Raw genomic sequence first — 19,959 nt, 5'->3', positions numbered from 1 at the left:
TTAGAGAGTCCACTGTCTGTATCACCCAGTACATGACACGAAACAGTAGTCACCTTTTGCCTTCATAACCGCTTCATCAGGTAGCCACATGGGATGCTGTTTTCTTCAGCCAATTTTTACTGGTTTTAGCATAAAAATTTAATTTGAAAAAAAATCAAATAAAATTGTAAAACAGAAGATGACACATTCGCAGTCACATCAAAGCACAATACAAAAACAAAAATTATCTGTCAATCCGCACATAAGTTAGCATAGTAGGCATATGGCCATCGGTAGAGGGGCAAAGACAATCACACACCAATTAAAAAGATGGGGTCCTTTGATGCTTTTGAAACATTAGGAGTTCCCCTAAATGCTAATTTTTCTACACGCTCTTGTTCCATTCATGACCATTCATATCTATTGGCTGTAATTCCGGTAAATGTTTTGGGTCATTGTCCCATTTTAAATAAAATGACATTACAACTAAGCACAAAACAGATGGTGTAGCATGTCACTACAGAATCTGGTTAAGTGTGCCTCCACTTCAAAACAAATCACCAACAGTATGTCCAGCAGAGCACTTTTATACCGTCACACTGCTTCATAGTGGGGACCATACATCCAGATATCCACTCCCCATATCTGCGCCTCATGAATGTACAGTGGTTCCACCAAAAGTGGATTCAGACTTGGACCAAAGAACAGATTTCAACTAGTCTGATGTCCATCACTTGGTACAAGAGAACTTCTTATTTCTATTTATCTCCTTTGGTGGTAGCTTCTTTGCAGCAATTCTACCATGAACGTCTAATTTATGCTGTTTCCCCTGAAATGTGTTTGTTGCTTGTTTATTTGGGCTGTAAGCTAAGGTGTTTTTAATGATGGTGACTGGTAAACATCCTAGGCAACACTGGTAACTCTTGTTCTTCCTGTCCTGCGACTATCCTCATGACAGCATGCTTTCGTGTAGCATGTACAGTATGTCGGAGATTTTTGTTGATGAATTGTGTTGATTTCAAGGGTACAGCCGGATGGTCCAATATCTCCCATCAAGGGTAACAAAAAGACAAAAAGTGCTCCATAGTGTAGTGGTGTATATTTCAGCTACTGCTTCAATCTCTGTTAAAAATGCTACTGGGATCAAACGGAACCTTAGTTATGTGAAAACCTGATGAAGGAGTTGACTGTATTTTTATATTTCGAATATATTGTCATGATCAATATTGATTGCGACATCTAAGAAGTATAAACAGAGTTGGCTCTCTTTGTTTCACACTGTGGCTATCTCATACTAACTGTGGCTATCTCAGACTAATTACTGTGGCTATCTCATACTAACAGCCCAGGGCTTAAAGGGAATGTGTCGCTAGAATTTTTTTTAGAGTTAAACAATTAGTACTTAAGTGATTACACATTGTTTTTTATTTTTTTGTATTTTTTTCACAAGTCAGGAAATATTATAAATTAGATTCTAATTTATAACATTTCCATGTGCTGGCCACTAGAGGGAGCAGTTCCCAAAATTGCAGCATGGTCACTGTGGTAAAGAAACCTCATTGATGTATGCTGCAAATTTGGGGTGGACACACTCTCCTCTAGTGTCCTCACACAATCCCCCCTCCCTTCTTCTGGCTAGTGCCAGGAGAAGGAAGGTTTGAATGTTTTCAAACCTCCTACACTGTGTGCCGCCATTTTCTGAGCGACTGCACAGTGTAGGAGGATTAGATACAGTGCTCAGCAGGCAGTATAACACGAACATAATACACACGAACATAATACACATGAACATACACGAACATAAATTACCTGCTCCTGCCGCCGCCTCCGCTGGTCTACGCTCCTTCTCCTTGCGCCTTCACTTCGTTGAACATATGGCCGGAAGCCGCGGCCGGAAGTTGTCATCTAACTGTCCGGCAGCGGCTTCCGGTCCACATGCAAATGGCGCCGGATTTTGCTCTACGAACGAGCTTCATTTTGGTCTGTGTGAGAGCGGCGCATGCGCCGTTCACACACAGACGGCGCACGCAACTGCGCATGGAACGGCTCCTGTTTGCATTCTCTATGGGGTTGTATGTGCCGTATTCCATCTCTGTATGTGTCGTTAATCGACACATAAAGAGATGAAAAACAAATGGCAGCCCCCATAGAGAAGTAAAAGTCAGAAAACATTAAAAAGTAAAACATGAGAACACAATTTAATAACATTTTTGAAAATATTACATTAAAAGCAATATTATAAAAAAATATAAAAAAATTAATGACACCTTCCCTTTAAGAAACACCCCCAGGTCTGTACTGTAGAGATATATATTATTTTATAAGAGAAAATATTTTTAGCTAAGGTACAAATATGTGGTATCCCCTAAACTGTTATGTAAGTTAATTGGTCAATATTGGTAAATAATGTAGGGAAAAAAATGATTTGCTTTTTTAATTTTTGCATCCCTTCTTAAAAAAAACTAACATGAACTTAAGAGCAATAGAATTATATAAAAACATTTCTATGTTATATTATCAAAAATGAAAGCATATTAATGGGTAATTCCCTACCGTCACTCAGATTTCAGGAACTAAATAAACAGCTTTTGAAATGTAAGAAGAAGGAAGTCGTATTTCATGCCTCTTATATAAAGGACAATTTATCTGACATACACGCTTCAGTCTCCAAGCTTACATGCTAATCTTATAGCATACCCGTAATATATCAACATTGAAATTTGTACGCTTAAAGTATGAAGGGACTGATATATATCTTTGGAGGACTCCTTGTAATACTTGCATTTGCAAGTGGAAAAAGATTTGAAAAATGTGAACTTGCCAAGGACATGAAAAGTAAGGGACTTGATGGATTCAAAGGCTACAGTCTACCAAATTGTAAGTATATTTATATGCATTCCACTATTTTAAGTTAAGATTTAAGTCTTTGTTAAATTAGTTGCTCTGGTAGATGGATAAGTTTTATAATAATATAACGAAAAAAAGATCAACTATTTAAATATGTAAACACACATGCTGTTTTTTTAGTTATTTTTTTTGTTTGTTTTTTTTAACTCAATTACAATTCCTTTCAGTGTTGGACAGGCCATTTCATCAGTTGCTAAAAGCATATTCCTATTGAAGGGGCTTTTCATGCACCAAAAATTATCGTAACTGTACTTTGTAATACATTCTTAATATTTATTATAATATAATACAGCTGCATAACCTTTGGATAGCAGCTTCCAAAAATACGAAGTAAGCCGGGCATCTATCATTGTACACTATATACACCCCACTGGTTGTTGTGCCTGATAGTATAATGTCCCCAGGTAATCCTGTATCGCCACATACTGTACATCATTCTTACAGCAGTGTAATTGGTGCAGCACTGGTATGTCTGTTTCTATTCTTTTGCACATCCACATTGGAGCGATAAGACAAACGGAAAGAGAAAAAAGTCTGGAGTTAACAGCAAAATAACATAAAGCAAAATTAATTAATTTATTTGTTTTTGATTACACTATTTACACTTTAGTGACCAGCCTATTTTGAGCCTTAATTACATAGTTACATAGTTAGTACGGCTGAAAAAAGACACATGTCCATCAAGTTCAACCAAGGGACGGGAAAAGGGAAGGAAAAATGTCTACACATAGGAGCTAATATTTTTTTGTTCTAGGAAATTATCTAAGCCTTTTTTAAAGCCATCTACTGTCCCTGCTGTGACAGCTCCTGCGGTAGGCTATTCCATAGATTCACAGTTCTCACAGTAAAGAAGGCTTGTCGCCTCTGCAGCTTGAACCTTTTTTTCTCCAGACGGAGGGAGTGCCCCCTTGTTTTTTGAGGGGGTTTTACATGGAACAGGATTTCACCATATTTTTTGTATGTGCCATTAATATATTTATATAAGTTAATCATGTCCCCCCTTAGTCGTCTTTTTTCAAGACTAAATAGGTTTAATTCTTTTAATCTTTCCTCATAACTTAAATTCTCCATGCCCCTAATTAGCTTCGTTGCTCTTCTTTGTATTTTCTCCAACTCCAGGGCATCCTTTCTATGAACCGGAGCCCAGAACTGAACTGCATATTCTAGATGAGGCCTCACTAATGCTTTGTAAAGTGGCAATATTAAGGAGGGATTTTTCGTTTTTTTAAGTTTTTTTGTCACATTTCAAAAGTCATAACTTTTTTCTTTTTCTGTAGACCTAGCCGTGTAAGAGCTTGTTTGTTTGCGGGACGAGTTGTATTTTTTTCAATGGTACCATTTTGGGGTACATATAATTTATTGATTAACTTTTTTTGGGGGAGTAATGGAAAACAACGTAAAAATGTCACCATTCTTTTTTGCATCTTAAACTTACGCCGTTTACCTTAACATAACTTTATTCTGCGGGATGTTATGATTACGGTGATATCAAATGTCTATCGCTTTTTTTTATATTTTACTACTTTTGCACTATGCAGACATTTTTTTTTTCTAAAAGTATTTGTTTTTGTGTCGCCATATTTTAAGAGAAATAACTTTTATTATTTTTCCATCAATGTACCTGTATGAGGGCTTATTTTTTGCTAGACGACTTGTAGTTTTTATTTATACCATTTTATGGTACATATTGATCGCTTTTTATTGCATTTTTTGGAAAGCAGGATGAATAGAAAACAGAAATTCTGACATTGTTTTTTATTTTATTTTTTTACGGCGTTTACCATGCAGGTTAAATATTGTAATAGTTTTAAAGTTCAGTACGTTATGGACACTGATATCAATTATGTGTAGCCTTTTTTTCATAATAAAGCATTTCATAAGGGGAAAAAGTGGGTTTTTCATGTTATTTTTTTTACTGTGGATTTTTCATTTATTTATTAGTAACTTTATTCAACTATTTTTTACGGGGTTTTCCCATGAGAGACATTTATGATATATCCACAGGATATGTCCTAAATGTCAGATAGATGCGGGTCCCACCTCTAAAATTTGAATGGTCCTCTCCACTTGACCATTGGACTGCGGGTGATAGGCAGAAGAGAAGTCAAGCTTTACATCTAACAGGTTGCACAGGGCTCTCCAGAACTTGGACGTAAACTGTACCGAGACAATATGCAGAGGAAGTTCGTACAGACTGAAGTCGTGTAGAATAAATTGATTTGCTAGGCGAGGAGCTGATGGAAGACCAGTCAATGGAAATAAATGTGCCATTTTAGAACAACGAGGTAGGAGCAGACCAGCAGGTTTGGAGCGAGTGGGCGTGTTTGAGGCACAGTTCGTACATGAAGAGAGATAGTCCGCAACATCTGTAGGCAGCGTGGGCCACCAGTAATGACAAGCTATCAAGTCCTGAGTCTTTCGAACACCGGAGTGCCCCGCCAGTTTGGAGTTGTGTCCCCAGTGGAGAATTCTCTTCCTGTCTGCAAGATGAACAAAAGTCTTTCCGAAGGGAATATCTCTAATATGCAGAGGGTTAGCAGCAATAATCCTAGATGGATCTATAATCTATCGAGGAATTTCCTCAGTCATTGGTTTCAAATGATTGTGACAGGGCATCGACCTTCACATTCTTATCAGCAGGACGGAAGTGAGGCAAGAATTGAAATCGAGCGAAGAACAGCGACCATCTGGCTTGACAAGGATTTAGTCGTTGTGCTGACTGTAAGTACGTGATGTTCTTGTGATATGTATAAATGATAATAGGGTGAACCGTGCCCTCCAGAAAGTGTCTTCACTCCTCTAATGCCAACTTGATTGCCAGCAACTCCCAATCCCTGATTGAATAGTTGCACTCTGCCGGAGAGAATGATTTAGAAAAGAAGCCACAGGCTACCATCTTGGCTCCTAGAGTTTTTTGTTTTTTTTACATAGTAGTGCTCTAGCACCAAAGAAAGATGCGTCCTCCTCCAGAAAGAACTTCCGAGATTCATCAGGGTGATGGAGGACGGAGGCTGAGGTGAAAGTGCTCTTGAGGTTGGTAAATGCTGACTCTGCCACTGGAGACCAAACCTTGGCATTCACCCCCTTTTTAGTGAAGGCAGAGATTGGAGCAGTAAGAGACGAGAAGTTTGGGATCAATTGCCGATAGAAGTTTGCGAATCCCAGAAATCGTTGTATGGACCGAAGACCCTGTGGACGTGGCCACCCTAAGATGGATTTCACCTTCTCTGGATCCATCTTCAGTCCACGGCCAGATACGATATAGCCCAGGAAGGGCATAGAGTTCCTCTTGAACACACACTTTTCGAGTTTAGCATATAGATGATTCCCCCTTAACCGCGACAGAACTTGTCGAACATGCCTCAGATGTGTTGAAAAATCAGGTGAGTAGATCAGGATCTCGTCCAGATAGACCACCACACAGACATACAGCAGATCCCGGAAGATGTCATTTACGAACTCCTGGAACACAGCTGGATCATTACACAGTCCAAAGTGCATCACGTGATACTCATAGTGACTGTCTCGGGAGTTGAATGCGGTTTTCCACTCATCACCTTTGCGGATACGGATCAAGTTATAAGCCCCGCGTAGATCCAGCTTTGTGAACACCTTGGCCTCATGGATTCTGTCGTAGAGTTCAGAGATGAGCAGCAAGGGGTACTTGGTTTTGACCATGATTTGGTTCAAACCTCGGTAGTCAATACATGGACAAAGAGATCCAAGAAGAATCAGGCTCAGGCCAGGGAGGAAGACTTCCGGATGAACCATCTCCCAAAGTTTTTCTGAATGTAGGTAGACATGGCTAGGGTCTCCGGCAGGTAGAGAGGATAGACTCGCCCACGGGTGGGGAAGTGTCAGGAAGTAACTTAACAGGGCAGTCATAGATGCGATGGGGAGGCAGAGTCTCTGCCTCCTTCTTGCTGAAGACGTCTGCAAAACTGGCATAATGTAAGGGTAGTTCGGAGAGTGATTGATTGCAGTGGAGGCAAAACAGGACGAACCTGTGGCAGGCAGCGGTGAAGGCACTTGGACCCCCATTGGAGGACTTCTCTGGAACTCCAGTCGAGAACCGCAGTGTGTAGACTAAGCCAAGGCAGGGCCAGCAGAATAGGGTTGATAGCTTTAGGCAAGACAAGGAAGGCGATCTGTTCCGAGTGCAGAACTCTGATTTGCAGTGTCAGTGGTTCAGTGACGGAAACAATAGGATCGGGTAATGGTAGCCCATTAACAAAGGCAACAGCCAGAGGTCTCTCCAGGGGATCCACTAGATCCTGCTGGATAAAATTTGCAGCTGCCCCGGAATCCAGATAAGCAGAGGACGAGTGTGATGTCTCTCCAGAGACGATGGTTACAGGAATAGCTAATTTGGGAGAGGATTTGGTGTTTGGCGTCGTTCCACCTAGGGCTGTCTCTCCCTTCAACCCTAGGTGCTGGAGTTTCCCGGCTTTTGAGGAAACTGGCGCACACAATAGCCTTTGAGGCCACAATACAGACGCAAACCTGAAGAGCTAACAGGATAAGCGCATCCAGAGTGGAAGGAAGATCGCGAGCTGCCAGCTCGTCTTTGATGTGTGTGGACAGTCCTTGCCAAAAGGATACCACCAAGGCCTCATTGTTCCACGCCAGTTCTGCTGCCATCGTACGGAAGGAGGATGGCATATTCTCCTACCTTCGACTCCCCTTGCTTGAGAGTTAGAGTGGCAGCTGCAGAGTATGTTCGACCCGGCTCATTGAACACTGTACGAAAATTCTCTAAAAATAAGGCTAGATCTGAGAATTCCGGGCCCTCCTGTTCCAATATGGGGTTTACCCAAGCCAGGGCCTTGCCAGCGAGAAGAGAAATGATGAATGCTACCTTTGGCCTCATCAGAGAGGAAGAGATGAGCATGCAGTCTAAAACGGATGGTACATTGGTTAATGAAACCTCTACAGGCTCTAGGATCACCGTCATAGCGAGGTGGTAGAGGTAGCAAAACTATGGATCCGGAACAGGCAGGAGGAGTAACGGGCAGTAGAATGGCAGCAGCATCCAGAGGAGGTGCAGGAGGATGATCCAGACGGGTGATGATAGAATTTACTGCCACGAGGAGTTGATCCTGGCGTGCACGCAGGTCACGCATTTCCATTTGCATCACCTGAAATGCTGTCTGAGGTTGGCCAGCGGGTTCCATGGCCTGAGCGTACTGTCACAATCTAGGGGTATGTGGACCCACTAGGCCGCTCCGCTGTAGCAGAGTGGCAGCTGGCCAAACAGTCCATATAGTCTATGCAAAAGTCCTTAGTCCCAGGGGCGTCGCTACCACCGGGCCTTCGGGGCCCAAGCCCCGAATCTTTGGCCCGGAACCCCGGCGACTGGCAAGTGCAACACGGCCACGGCCGCCAAAACCCGCATCTGTTAAACTACTATAGTAACTGGGGCCTATGTAATGAAATACACGACCCCATTACTATAAAACTGCACATACTTAACCATATTCCTTCCCGTGTGCAGAGGAAGACCTGACGTCTTCTCGTGTCGTGACGTCACGACGTTGTGAGCCGCGGATGACGTAACCTTTTGGTAAGCTTAGATACAGGATCTAACAGACCATGTCACACATGTATCCTGTATCTAAGCCTACCACATGGTATTCTTAGATACATGGCCCATGTCTGACCCTGGACGATGAGCCCTGTATCTAAGCTTACCACATAGTAGGCTAAGATACAGGGCCCCAGCAGACAGTAATCTTATACAGTATAAGATTACTGTCTGCTGGGGCCCTGTATCTAAGCCTACCTTTTGGTAGGCTTAGATACATGGTCTAACAGACGGTATCACACATGGGCCCTGTATCTAAGCCTACCACATATGTTACTAATGGTGTTTTTTTGGTGTTTGTTTTACAGGTTCGGTAATTGGACTACGTCAGATTCGAGGACTACTTTTGACGTCTTTTTTGATTTTCAATTTAATGGTTAATGAAGGTTGAGTGGGGGTTTTTTATTTCAATAAAATATTTTATCTATGTCTTCGTATTTTCTTTTAAACTTCATTACTACCGCCTTAGTAATAGCTGCTGGCTGATAGACATCGTCCATTACTAAGGCGGGGCTTAATTTTAGCCGGTGCAGAGGCTAACACTAACCCCCATTACTACCCTGGTACCCACCGCCTCCAGGGGTGCTGGGAACAGCTGGGTACGATCCAGTACCCGACCATCTGTAGTGTTGGTCGGGCACTGGAGTGGCCGCAGGCTGGTATTATTAGGCTGAGAAAGGCCAAAAACAGTATCCCTTCCCACCCTGGTAATGCTAGGCTGCTGCTGTGTTGTATCTGGCTGGCCATGAAAATTGGGGGGGGACCCCACGTAATTTTTTTAATTTATTTAAATAAATAATTGGAAAAAACTACATGCCCCCCCACATTTTTCATAACCAGCCAGATACAACATAGCAGCAGCAGCCTAGCATTACCAGGGTGGGAAGGGCCACTGTTTTTGGGCTTTACAAGCCTGCGGCCGCCCCAGTGGCCGACCATTACTGGATTGTACCCTTCTCTTCCCGATACCCCGGGTGGCGGTGTTTTGGGGATAATAATGGGGGTTAGTATTAGCCTCTGCGTCAGCTAACACTAAGCCCCACCTTAGTAATGGATGCTGTCAATCAGCCACAGCTATTAATAAGGCAGTAGTAATAAAGTTATTTTAAAAAATACAAGGACATAAAAAAATATATATTATTGAAATAAAAACCTCCCACACAACACTCATTTTCCATTTTATTGAGAATAAAAAAAGCCGTCATCGAAGTAGTCCAACAACTAAACCTGTAAAAAAAACACAAACACACAAAAAAAATTTGTAACACATAAAAATAACTATTTTTATTCTTACCTTCTCTGGGTCCAGCGCTGAAGTCGCAATGTCAGTGAGCTGGGCCTATATCTAATCCTATCATGTACGATACTGTCTGCTGAGCCACTGTATCTAATCCTATCATGTATAATACTGTCTGCTGAGCCGCTGAATCTAATCCTAACCATAGCTATAGGGTCAGAGTGCTACAGATACACACACACACACACACACATTTTTTGGGGGGTGAGCATTTGTTAGTACAAGGATGCTTACTGCTTGGGCCCTGTATCTAAGTCTATCATGTATGATGCTGTCTGCTAAGACAATGTGGGGGGTAAATATTTGTCTCAGGGCTTGTGCCCCATATCTTTTACGACCCTAATAACGGCCCTGCTTATCACGATATTACCTGTAAGAGTCCCGACAGTAGCAAAGGCTTTGGCTCGGGTAGAACTTGACATGGCAAATGACAGCAGACGTGGCAGATGACAGCAGATGTGGCAGATGATACACACAACTCCAACTAAACGCTTAGGTACAGGAGACAATACAGCAACAGAATACAGGATATGGGAACACTGGGAGCAGGACACAACTCAGGGTATGTTCACACGGCCAAATTTCAGACGTATACGAGGCGTATTATGCCTCGTTTTACGTCTGAAAATAGGGCTACAATACGTCGGCAAACATCTGCCCATTCATTTGAATGGGTTTGCCGACGTACTGTGCAGACGACCTGTTATTTACGAGTCGTCGTTTGACAGCTGTCAAACGACGACCCGTAAATTTACTGCCTCGGCAAAGAAGTGCAGGGCACTTCTTTGCCACGTAATTTGAGCCGTTCTTCATTGAAATCAATGAAGCACGGCTCAAGGTTTACGAGCGTCTCAGACGCCTCGTAAATTACGAGGAGGAGCTTTTACGTGTGAAACGAGGCAGCTGTTAACAGTCTGTCTTTTCACACGTAACTGCCTCTCAGCGTGTGAACATACCCTAAGGGATCATTTGCAACATGGGTAGACAACAACAACAATGTACAGGCAAAGAATGAAAGGGCGGTGTGCTTTTTCTAGTCCAGGGTAATCTGGGGATTCGATAGGGAATATTTAGTAAGCGCGCGCTCGTCCCTAGCCTTAAAGGACGGAGGTAAGTGGCGGCGGTCCATGGCCGCAACTGTAACAGCCTCACATCTATTGATGTATTGCAGATCTGTAGTTTGGAACTATTTTAAAACGACAGCAACTGACAACAACCGAATAAAAATACAGACGAAGAGGTTAATATACAGTCACTAAAAAAAGAAAGTAAAGTAATATATTCATATTTTTTCGGCGTTTCAAAATAGTGGCTCCATGGAGGTTGGGTGACCAACAGTCAGAGAAACAGTAAGACACACAGTTCAGGAAACCAACGTTTTAATTTTTTTTATATACCTTTTCTGACTTCTTGATTGGCCTTTGCCTCTAATGGTTACAGCTGTCATATGACCGAATTGCTGCATCTAAATAGAACTGTGGAAAAACAATATATATAATATAAGTATGTATATGTATATATATATATATATATATATATATATATGTGTATATATATATATATATATATATATACACAGTGAATGGCCACTTTATTAGAGACACCCATCAAGTAGCGCATTGCACCTTCTTTAACCTTCATCGGCAATTCCTCGTGACATGGATTCCACTAGGTCTTGAAATTGTTTTGCAGGAATATTGGCCCGTGTGGACCAGAGAGCTTCTCGCAGTTGCTGCTAAAGTGTCCTCCTGCTGTAGGATAAAAAAATTGCCATATAGGGATGAATTTGGTCAGCCACAATTCCAGGGTGTGCTAAGAAAACATTGCCCACACCATTATTCCACCTCCACCATCCTGAACTGTTGACACGTGACAGCAAATGTTTATCGATTCATGCTGCTTGCCCCAAATTCTTACCCTCTCATCATCATCGTGCAACAGAAATCTGGATTCATCTGACCAGGGGATGTTTTTCCACTACTCATTGATCCAATTTTTGCACTTTTTTTGCCCCCTGGCGTCTTGCCTTTCTGTTTACCTTAGACAGCAATGGCACTCGTACTGGTCGTCTGCCGTTATAGGCCATCCATGCCAAGTAACGAGGAGTTATGCGTTCACACGTTAGTTGTAACACCAGTGTAGTATTCGGCTGCAATTTGCTTGACTGTGCACTACCTGTTTGTGAGAATAATTCATGACATCCTCCTCTGGCCCCTTTCATCGACAACTTGTTGATGTCCACAGGATCCCCTTTCGCTGGATGTTTTTCCTCTATAAACCATTGCACGAGAAAACCCCACAAGGTTGGCAGTTTTTTTTTTTTGTTTTTTTTTAAATACTGGCCCCAGCTAGTCATGCCTCATTTGAAGTCACTCAGATCACTCAATTTTCCTATTTTAATGTGGATTCACACTGAAACTTGCTCATTAAATAATGACAGTGCAATTTGTCATGTGTTGTTCATCTAGGGTTGTATTTACCTAATTTTAAAACCTTATAAGGACCAGCTGTTTTTTTTTTTATTAAGTCCTGATACATAAAACCATAGAATTCAAAGAGGGTATACTTTATTTTTCGTGTGCGTGTGTGCGTGTGTATATATATATATATATATATATATATATATATATATATATATATATATAAATACCTTGCCCACCATATCTGAAGTCCTAGGTCTGACACAGTAGATAAAAAAAAGTTCTATTAGTTTAACCGGCTGTGTGGAAATATTCTGCAAAGTGCCTGGTCACTAAGGCCCAAAATAATCAGGTATTCGGTGGTTAAATACAGTATTAAGTGACTGTAGTTAATAGTCAAGATAATTATGAGTGAATTAAAAAAAAAAAAAAATCTTTACATTAAAATCTTTACAGGGGTTTGCACTGCATTCCATGAGAGCTCCTTTGACACAAGCAGCATAAACTTCAACCGAGGAGACAACAGCACTGATTATGGCATTCTTCAAATAAACAGCAGATGGTGGTGTAATGATTTCAAGACCCCCAGACCTCACAATGCCTGCAACATCAACTGCAAAGGTAACTCAAGTCTCTCTCTTTTTTTTTTCTTCAGTATAATATGAATTATAATGTGATATGATAAGTAAAATGACATGAGACAGAGAACCATCTAGGAGTTCGGCACCTTTTACATCACTTACATGCCTGTATATCATGCACTTAAAAATTCTAATTAAAGACACATTATACAAGAAGCAGAGCCATAGACAGTCGCTTATTGCTAGTTTCAAGGTAGCAGCAGGAGATATTTTACATTAACCAGAGTAAAAGAATACTGAAGAAAAAGAAGTATAAAAAGGGTAGGGAAGATAAATTACTAGTATGGCATATTTGCTCACTATATAGCCAAATGTGAAGGTTCACTTACTTTACTTCCCCATTTCTCATTCATTTGCTAACAATACATTTTCCCAAACCCCCTGATTTATGATATGGAAGTTACTACTTCACTATTCATTAAGGTGAAATACGAAAATGGAGCCTGACTGATTAGTTGTAATAGGAAAATAGAGGCAATAGCATAGACTGTGTTAAATATAAGAAATAAATCAGGATCAAATTGCTCCCTCAATTACAATACATGTATACATTTTGGTTACTTACAACATCATAATGTTATGAAATATATTAGAATTTGTAAGGTAATACTTTGGTAAATGCTGTACATTTTCAATCAATCTTATTCTGCAAAGTCATAATGTTATTTGCACATTCAAATTTTTATACTATTTAACAGGATTGCTGTCCGATGACATTACTGAATCTGTGAAATGTGCAAAGCGCATTGTGAGTGATCCCAATGGTATGAATGCATGGTGAGTATAAGGCGCGAAACACTATTCCTTTAACTAAGAATGATTGCTTATGGTGAACCATGTTCTAGTCCAACCTCAAACCAGTAATAGTAAACACATTACAATAGTAATAGTAAACCATCGCTATATTCACATGACACATCTACTATTGTGACAGTATCACAATAGAGCTTGTCCTATAAAAACACTTTTGTGACATAATTAGACTAGAGTGCAGCCATTAAAAACAAGCATACACTATTGTGAAACCTCCACAATAGATCAGAGCCTGTAAATATATACACACTTTCTCTGACATCCCAAAATCAATAAATACACACAAGCACACGATTGTTATATTGTTGTGATATTATCACAATAAAGCACAGCCTAAAAATAAACCCTGTTCCGACGTCATTACAATAGAGCACAGATTAGGCACCTTTCAGATCGTGGTTTTGAGCCCATACCCCTTTTCTAGACACTTTTGAAAAGTGCTTAAAGAGGTGCAAACACCTGTTCTTTTGGAGCAAATCCATAATAAATATACACAGACCCCTTGTAGATAGTGCCACACAGCCTCCTTGTAGATAGTGCCACACAGCCCCCTTGTAGGTAGTGCCACACAATCCCCTTGTAGGTAGTGCCACACAGTCCCCTTGTAGGTAGTGCCACAGTGTCTCCTTGTAGGTAGTGCCACACAGTCTCCTTGTAGGTAGTGCCACACAGTCTCCTTGTAGGTAGTGCCACACAGTCTCCTTGTAGGTAGTGCCACACAGTCCCCTTGTAGGTAGTGCCACACAGCCCCCTTGTAGGTAGTGCCACACAGCCCACAGCACCCTTGAAGGTAGTGCCACACAGCCCCCTTGAAGGTAGTGCCACACAGCCCACAACCCCCTTGTAGATAGCAACCCCCCCTTCCTGTAGATTTTTCCGCTGCTAAGGCTATGTTCACACGGGGTATTTTGCCGAGTTTTTTGACGCGTAAACCGCGTCGCAAAACTCGGCAAAAACGGCCCGAGAACGCCTCCCATTGATTTCAATGGGAGGCGTCGGCGTCTTTTTCCCGCGAGCAGTAAAACTGCCTCGCGGGAAAAAGAAGCGACATGCCCTATCTTCGGGCGCTTCCGCCTCTGACCTCCCATTGACTTCAATGGGAGGCAGGAGAAAGCGTATTTCTCGCTGTTTTATGCCTGCGGCGCTCAATGGCCGCGGGCGAAAAACGGCGCGATAATTGCCGCGAAAATCGGCGTGCAGGGAAAGGAATATCTGCCTCAAAGTTCCAAACGGAATTTTGAGGCAGATATTCCTCCCCCAAAATACTCAGTGTGAACATAGCCTAAAGGAGCGGAATCCCCGGTCACTGGAGCGTTCAGCTTGATGTCTCTGTCCATTTATGGACAGTGACGTCAAGGGCTTCTCCTGGAGTGGAATCCCTGGTCACAGAGTGGGCAACGCTGTGGGCGGGGATTCCGCTTCAGGAGTTGCCCCTGATGTCACCATTCATATATGGACAGAGACATCAAGCGCTCCGTCCAGGAGTGGAATCCCCGGCCACATGGGGATTCCGCTCCTACAGGGAGCTACAGTGGCGCTAGTAGATAGCAGAGCAGGAAGATACCTCCCTGCTCTACTATAGTGGTGTCGCTTCCGCAGTAGCAGCCGCAGAAGCTGCTAGCGGTGTCGGGCATGGGGGGGGCCCGACACGGGCGCCCTCATGCCCGGTGTCGCCACTAGCAGCCGTTACAGCTGCTACAGCGGTAGCGACGCCACTGCGTGAAGAAGCACCCGGGCGTAAAGTCGACTGCTGAGTCGCCGGGCCTGGGCGCTTCTGAAACAAGCAGGGGAAGGGAGCCAGCGCAAAGCCCCCTTCCACCTGCTGAAGTGATTCTGGAGTGATGGAATGGCACAGGTCGCAGACCCCTAAGACCGGTCCTGGGCGCAGCTAATAAATACACATATACTATAATATCTTCACAACTGATCACATTATGTAAACACATGTATGATTACTACATCATCACAGTACAGCGCAGACTATAAATACACATAAAATATTGTGATATATTACAAGGAGCAACCACATAAATACAAACACCATTGTGACATTGGCTATTGGCACAATAGCGTGTCTGTTATGAATACAGACAAACAGTATAATGAAATAATCAAAATAAAGCATAGCACCTCTATTGGGACATCATAACAGAGATCAACTTACAAATACAGAGACTCAGTCGGCATGCTTTTTTTTTTATTATTATTATTTTTTACTGTATAGGACTGCGTAGTCTGCTGCACTTTCCTATAAGGAAGTATAAAGTAAAAAAAAACCAAAAAACATGTAGAACACACGGTCTAAGTTTTTTTTAATTTTTACAATGGCAGTCAATGGGCTATGTTGTATGCTTTGGGGGATACTCTCGATATATACCTCTGACAGAACATAAAAACATGGTGTGAACAATTCTTATAAATACTCAAACAGCATTGTGAAATTAGAAGGGTGTGCAGCCTGTCTGTGTCCAGATAAACACTTTATAAATTGGTAAAATTTACAGTGCGTCCAGCCGCAAGATAGTGCCATACAGTTTCCCAATAACACCTGTTTCCCAAATATTGCTGCACTGCCCATATATTGCCTATTCAAGCCACACCATGCCCTCTAAGTTCATAACAGCGTTCCATGTATCTATCCCCACTTCTACTTAGATTAATTTAAAGAAAATATATGCTCACAACGAAGATGCTTATATTGAAATTATTGAAACGTTTTTCTCTTCTACAGGGTTGCATGGAAAAACAACTGCAAGGGCAGAGACTTGTTGGAGTGGACTAGAGGTTGCAAACTTTAATACTGAAGATTTATTGTAGCCTTCGTTTTCTCATACCATTGTAATCGGTGACTAAAGCTTATGCAATGTTTAATTTCTAACAGCTTAAAATCATAACCACTGTATGGAAAATGTCACCAGGAAAGGACTTTGTATAGAAAAAACAATAAACCGTGTTCTAGCCTGCTAAAAATATCACCGTGTGAAGGATTATTATTCCATACGACAACCTCTACATTCAACTGGGGTAGGCAACTTTAGTAAAGTTGTTCTACTGCAATAATACAGAAAGTAGTTAGAATATATTCTGGTCAAAATTCATTCTTTGAGTTCTGCCCAGAAGTATTACCTACCACAGTGGCTTCGTTCTGGAGAAATAGGAGCAGATCAGAATTAAGTTTAAATGAGTGAACTACACTGATGGATTTTACTGTGAACGGAACAGAGCTGTCCATGTCCTTTTGCTGCCAGAAGTTTCTGGACATTTTGCAGGCCAGGACAATACTCACACTTTTGACATGTACAAATAAAACCTAAATGACAAAAAAAAATCAGTATCAGGTTTTTTAATTTTACATTAGTTTAATATTTTTATTTTATAGTGTTATATCAACTTTTATTGTGACATATTTTTATATTACTGTTATTTTTATTTTATTGTGTCATACATATCACTTTTATATGTATTTAAGTAGAACTTATATATTTTTATTGGGTGATATAAATTTCTATACATTAAATACATAAAAGTTAACCAAAGAAATAATTTAATGTCCAGGCCTCCAAATTTCCTATCAGCCAATAGTACATTTTTCTTATTTCTCTTTCCTTTTTCTCTATCTTTTTGTCCATTCCTTCTATGGACTATAGAAAACATCCAAAATTAAAGGACTCATTTAGTCCATTTGGGGTAAGTGATTTAATTCGATAGATCCATTTACTTTCTTCTCTGAGTAGGAGGTTATCTAAATCTCCTCCTTTGATTCTTGTGGACATATGACAAATGGCTCAGCCAGTCAAATCCTTGATATTGAGATTATGCTTCAATTTGAAGTGCCATGCCAAGGGAGTGGGTTGAAAACTTTTCTTTTTCTTTTCCGCCTCTTCTGCCATCTTGTCATAATTTTTGACACTATTAATATGTTCACGTATCCGTGTTTTTAACCCCTTCCCGCTCCTGGACGTACTATTAGGTCATGGCAGCTGTATCGTTCGCGCTCCATGACCTAATAGTACGTCTCGGGACATACAGGAGCTGTGACAGCTGCTGTCTTGTTCAGCAGCTGTCACAGCTCCTACAGCGGGGACCGATCGCTGTGTCCCCGCTGATTAACCCCTTAAAAGCCGCGTTCTATAGAGATCGTGGCTTTTTAGGGGTTAAGCTGCCATCGCCGGCCTGCTACGCGATAGCGGCCGGCGATGGTGACTATGGCAACCGGACACCAAACAATGGCGTCCGGCTATGCCATAGACGGAAGCCTAGTGGGTCCTGACAACGTCAGGACCCACTATGCTTGCTGTCAGTGAGTAGCTGACAGTTCTAATACACTGTATTGCATGTACACTGAATTGCGATCAGGGCCTCCTGCCCTCAAGTCCCCTAGTGGGACAAAGTAATAAAGTAAAAAAAAAGTTAAAAAAAGATGTGTAAAAATAAGAAAATAAAAGTTTTAAAAGTATTAAAAGTAAAAATCCCCCTTTTTCCCTTATCAGTCATTTATTATTAATAAAAATATATAAACAAACAAATAAACTATACATAATTGGTATCGCCGCGTCCGTAACGGGCTGAACTACAAAATTATTTCGTTATTTATGCCGCACGGTGAACGCCGTAAAAGAAAATAATAAACCGTACCACAATCACAATTGTTTGGTCACTTCACCTCCCAAAAAATGGAATAAAAAGAGATCAAGAAGTCGCATGTACCTAAAAATGGTGCTGATCGAAACTACAGTTCGTTACACAAAAACTAAGTCCTCGCACGGCTTTATTGATTGAAAAATAAAAAAGTTCTGGCGCTTAGAATAAGGTAACACAAAAAGTGAATGATTGTTTACAAAACGTATTTTATTGTGCAAACGCCATAAGACATAAAAAAAAACTATAAACATCTGGTATCGCCGTAATCGTATCGCCCCGCAGAATAAAGTGAATATGTCATTTATAGCGCACGGTGAATGCTGTAAAAAAAAAAGAATAAAAAAACAATAGTAGAATTGCTGTTTTTTAGTCACCACGCCACCTAAAAATAGAATAAAAACTGATCAAAAAGCCGCATGCACCCCAAGAAAACTACAATGGATTCCTCAAGGGGTCTAGTTTCCAAATTGGGGTCACTTTTGGGGGGTTCCCAATGTTTTGGCACCACAAGACCTCTTCAAACCGGACATGGTGCCTAATAAAAAAGAGGCCTCAAAATCCACTAGGTCCTCCTTTGCTTCTGAGGCCGCGCCTTCAGTCCATTACCGCACTAGGGCCACACGTGGGATATTTCTCAAAACTGCAGAAAGTATTGAGTTGCGTTTCTCTAATAAATCCTTTTGTGTTATAAAAAAAATGGTATAAAGGGGATTTTCTGACAAAAAAAAAAAAATTCAATTTCACCTCTACTTTGCTCTAAATTTCTGTGAAACACCTAAAGGGTTCATAAACTTTCTAAATGCTGTTGTGAATACTTTGAGGGGTCTAGTTTCTAAAATGGGGTATTTGATAGGGGTTTCTAATATATGGGCCCCTCAAAGCAACTTCAGAACTGAACTGGAACCTAAAAAAATAAATAAATGAGGCAATACTTCGCTTCTTACATTATACTGATAATGAGCCGTGCCCACCCCGAGATGACCCCAGTTTTGACCGTTTGTATAAACGGAGACCCCTATTAGACCGTTCCAGTGCCCGATTTTCCCAAGCATACACCCCCGAGAAGTGTATTTCTATTGATGAGTCCCTGGTACATTTTGAAGGGAGGGTTCAATTCCGTGAGTACCTGCCGGGTAAGAGAGCAAGGTATGGCGTGAAGATGTCTAAGCTGTGCGAGAGTGCATCAGGGTATACCTACAGGTTTAGGATATATGAAGGAAAGGCCACTCCCAAACCAGACTGCATCCTGGACTACAATAGGTACATGGGAGGGATGGACTTGTAAGATCAAATCCTGAAGCCCTACAGCGCCATGCAGTGTGGTATAAGAAGCTGGGCGTGCACATCATACAGATGGCTTTGTACAATGTATACATGCTACGTCGATGTGCAGGCCAGACGGGAACTTTCCTGGAATTTCAAGAGGTGATTATCAAGAACCTAATCTTTAGGGACCAAAAAGGGGGGGGCACCCAGTACTTCTGGAAGCGGGGCCACACGCATCGTACCAGGGCAGCAACACTTTCCAGGAGAAGTTCCCCAAACTGGCAAGAAGGGAAAAAGTCAAAAGAGGTGCAAAGTCTGCTATAAGAGGGCGATAAGGGATGACACAATATATCAATGTGACACGTGTCCCGAATAACCAGAGCTCTGTATGAAAGAGTGTTTTAAAATGTA

The 19,959-nt window shown here is 41.4% G+C and overlaps 1 protein-coding gene across 1 annotated transcript; it reads left to right on the top strand.

Annotated features, from left to right (window-relative positions):
- The first annotated feature begins 2,622 nt into the window (after positions 1-2,622).
- LYZ (lysozyme) lies at positions 2,623-16,954 on the top strand. Its single transcript, XM_075855008.1, has 4 exons — positions 2,623-2,856; positions 12,644-12,808; positions 13,527-13,605; positions 16,373-16,954. The coding sequence occupies exons 1-4, from the start codon at positions 2,715-2,717 to the stop codon at positions 16,437-16,439; spliced, it is 453 nt and encodes a 150-aa protein (XP_075711123.1). The 5' UTR covers positions 2,623-2,714; the 3' UTR covers positions 16,440-16,954.
- Positions 16,955-19,959: the final 3,005 nt, after the last annotated feature.

Source organism: Rhinoderma darwinii, chromosome 3, assembly GCF_050947455.1.
Source record: "Rhinoderma darwinii isolate aRhiDar2 chromosome 3, aRhiDar2.hap1, whole genome shotgun sequence".
Lineage (NCBI taxonomy): Eukaryota > Metazoa > Chordata > Amphibia > Anura > Rhinodermatidae > Rhinoderma > Rhinoderma darwinii.
Note: the sequence above shows the minus strand (reverse complement) of the source record. Positions and strands in the feature narration are given on the sequence as shown.

Bases quoted from the DNA above. Each gene is read 5' to 3' on its own strand.
- LYZ (XM_075855008.1), top strand. From the start codon at position 2,715: ATGAAGGGACTGATATATATCTTTGGAGGACTCCTTGTAATACTTGCA. The intron at 2,857-12,643 runs GTAAGTATATTT...AAATCTTTACAG, and splicing joins AGGCTACAGTCTACCAAATT to GGGTTTGCACTGCATTCCAT. The intron at 13,606-16,372 runs GTGAGTATAAGG...TCTCTTCTACAG, and splicing joins CCCAATGGTATGAATGCATG to GGTTGCATGGAAAAACAACT.